This window comes from Sphaeroforma arctica, assembly GCF_001186125.1.
Source record: "Sphaeroforma arctica JP610 unplaced genomic scaffold supercont1.3899, whole genome shotgun sequence".
Taxonomy (NCBI): domain Eukaryota; class Ichthyosporea; order Ichthyophonida; genus Sphaeroforma; species Sphaeroforma arctica.
In genome coordinates this window covers 1-2,055 of record NW_014036659.1, presented here as the reverse complement: position 1 = coordinate 2,055, position 2,055 = coordinate 1, and the positions used below count along the sequence as shown (strand labels likewise).

General features: G+C 47.7%; 1 protein-coding gene across 1 annotated transcript; it reads left to right on the top strand.

The window, feature by feature from the left end:
• Positions 1-295: 295 nt before the first annotated feature.
• On the top strand, positions 296-1,982 carry SARC_13909 (hypothetical protein; the record flags this gene model as incomplete). The annotated part of the gene is made up of 3 exons (XM_014291958.1): positions 296-491; positions 886-1,023; positions 1,826-1,982. Coding segments are annotated over 3 exons (491 nt in total), but the record flags the coding sequence as incomplete, so codon positions are not given.
• Between the last annotated feature and the right edge of the window lie 73 nt (positions 1,983-2,055).

The window sequence follows — 2,055 nt, the reverse complement described above, 5'->3', positions numbered from 1 at the left end:
GATCTTATGTTCGAACGCCTGCTAAACGTTCACAAGCACACGCCAAGTTTATCCTGGTTTTTCATAGCGCACCATATATTCTTGCATGAACAGACAGCGTGTTCGGCCTGTATTTCCACCGCACACTGAAACACTGAAACGCTGAAACCCTAAACCCTAAAACCTAAACCCTAAAACCTTTTGCACCAACAATCAACAAATGTATACTCCTTTTGCTAAGGGTACCACACCTTCGGCACTAAACCGCGTTCCGCGAGTAAATCTCACACAACCACGCAATCCCTCTCCCCCACAGTCTGTACGAGGACATCGTAGTGAGTGTGAACGTCGAGCAAGTGTCTGCCCTAACCACCAATCCAGGGCGGTTGGTGCTCACGAATGCTATGCTGTACTTCCAGCCGTTCAACAACATACACGCTGATCCCGTGCAGAAGTACAAGCTGGGCGATCTGGTGAACTTGGTGAACAGGCGCTATCTGCTCAAAGAAAAGGTGAGCCAGGGTGGGCTGTAGGCAGGTCAGACCCCTCGAGTGTTCTGGTACTAATTGTCACGCACGAGGTCAGAGTGACCAGTATCTAATATGTTAGTTTGTAGTGCGTTAAGAGATGCCTGAGACGGGCGTCGTTGCCCTCGCCCATAGAGAGATCCTTCAATGGACCTTTGCTGCTTACCAACACGCCTTACGGGGTTGGGTTGTCAGACGAGTGGGGTTTTATTTATAGAACACTGGGTGTTTGTTATGGGCACTCCTCACACCCAAGTTCAATCTGAATCAGTTCTGGTCCAATAGTACGCCGTTGCAATCTCTCTCGATGGAAACAAAACACTACCGTCCCACAATCCCTCCTGTCTATAACTGAGCGGTGTATTGCATTCATCCGCAGGGTCTGGAATTGTTCTTCATGCTCAGCAAGAGTTTGTTCTTTTCATTCGAGGCACAAAACGATCGCGATCGCTTCGTGGTGCTGCTCTCGCGACAGCCCAGCGTGACGCGCTTAGAACCGTCTAATCGAGAGAACATGGTGTGATGGATGTGTGTTGTTAATACTTCCTGCATGTGTGTGGTTAGTACTTTCTGCATGTGTGTGGTTAGTACTTTCTGCATGTGTGTGATTAGTATTTTCTGTATGTGTGTGGTCAGTGCTGCTTGGATGGGGATCGTATCTGTATCTCGGTGTGTTGGATGTGTGTGCATAGTACAGCCTGGATGTGTATTGCATTTGTAACATGATATGTTAAATATGTGTAATTAGTACGGCTTGAATGTGTATCGCAAATGCTCTTAAATTTTTAGCTTAGAGCACTTTCGCCGAGAGAGTATGTTGTGGGGAACGTGTGTGAGTGTATCTGCTGGAGTGTGCAGTGTATTTGTTTCGGGTGAATGAGCTTTCTACGCGTTTGGTATGTATGTGGGTCGCATTTGCCTAGGTTTCTATAGGTGTTGCACCGGGTTGGTTAGCGTGGCTTAAAACCGTTAAACCGAACGTACTTGGGTGTGTTGCGGGTGCGAGGGGTGTAGTGGCTTGGGCGCGCAGTGTAAGAGTACGAGTGGTTGAGTGATGTTGGTGTGTCGGGTGACGGACTACCCAAGATTACAGTACTATAAAGCAGTTTGCAGCACATACAGTAGTGCACGAGTGTGTCACCACCCCTGCCTCACTATCTATTGTGTGTATAGATGTGAATCCAATCAGGACCTGCGTGTCTCTGTGCCCTTTGCTACACCCGTGCGAGCGTTGCTGTCACACGCATACGCCTATCAACGTACTTTTCACAAGTCATTCTTGTGCCAAAACCCTAAAACCCTAATCCCCCCCCCCTCAGATCCAGAAGTGGCAGGATGGCGAGATCGACAACTTCACCTACCTCTTGTACCTCAATTCCGTTGCGGACAGGTCGTTCAATGACCTCACGCAATACCCGGTATTCCCATGGGTGCTGAAGGACTACACTAGCAAACGCCTGGATCTGCAGAATCCTGGTGAGTGCCGTGGAATATATATATATATATATATATATGTATATATATATATGTATATATATATACACACACG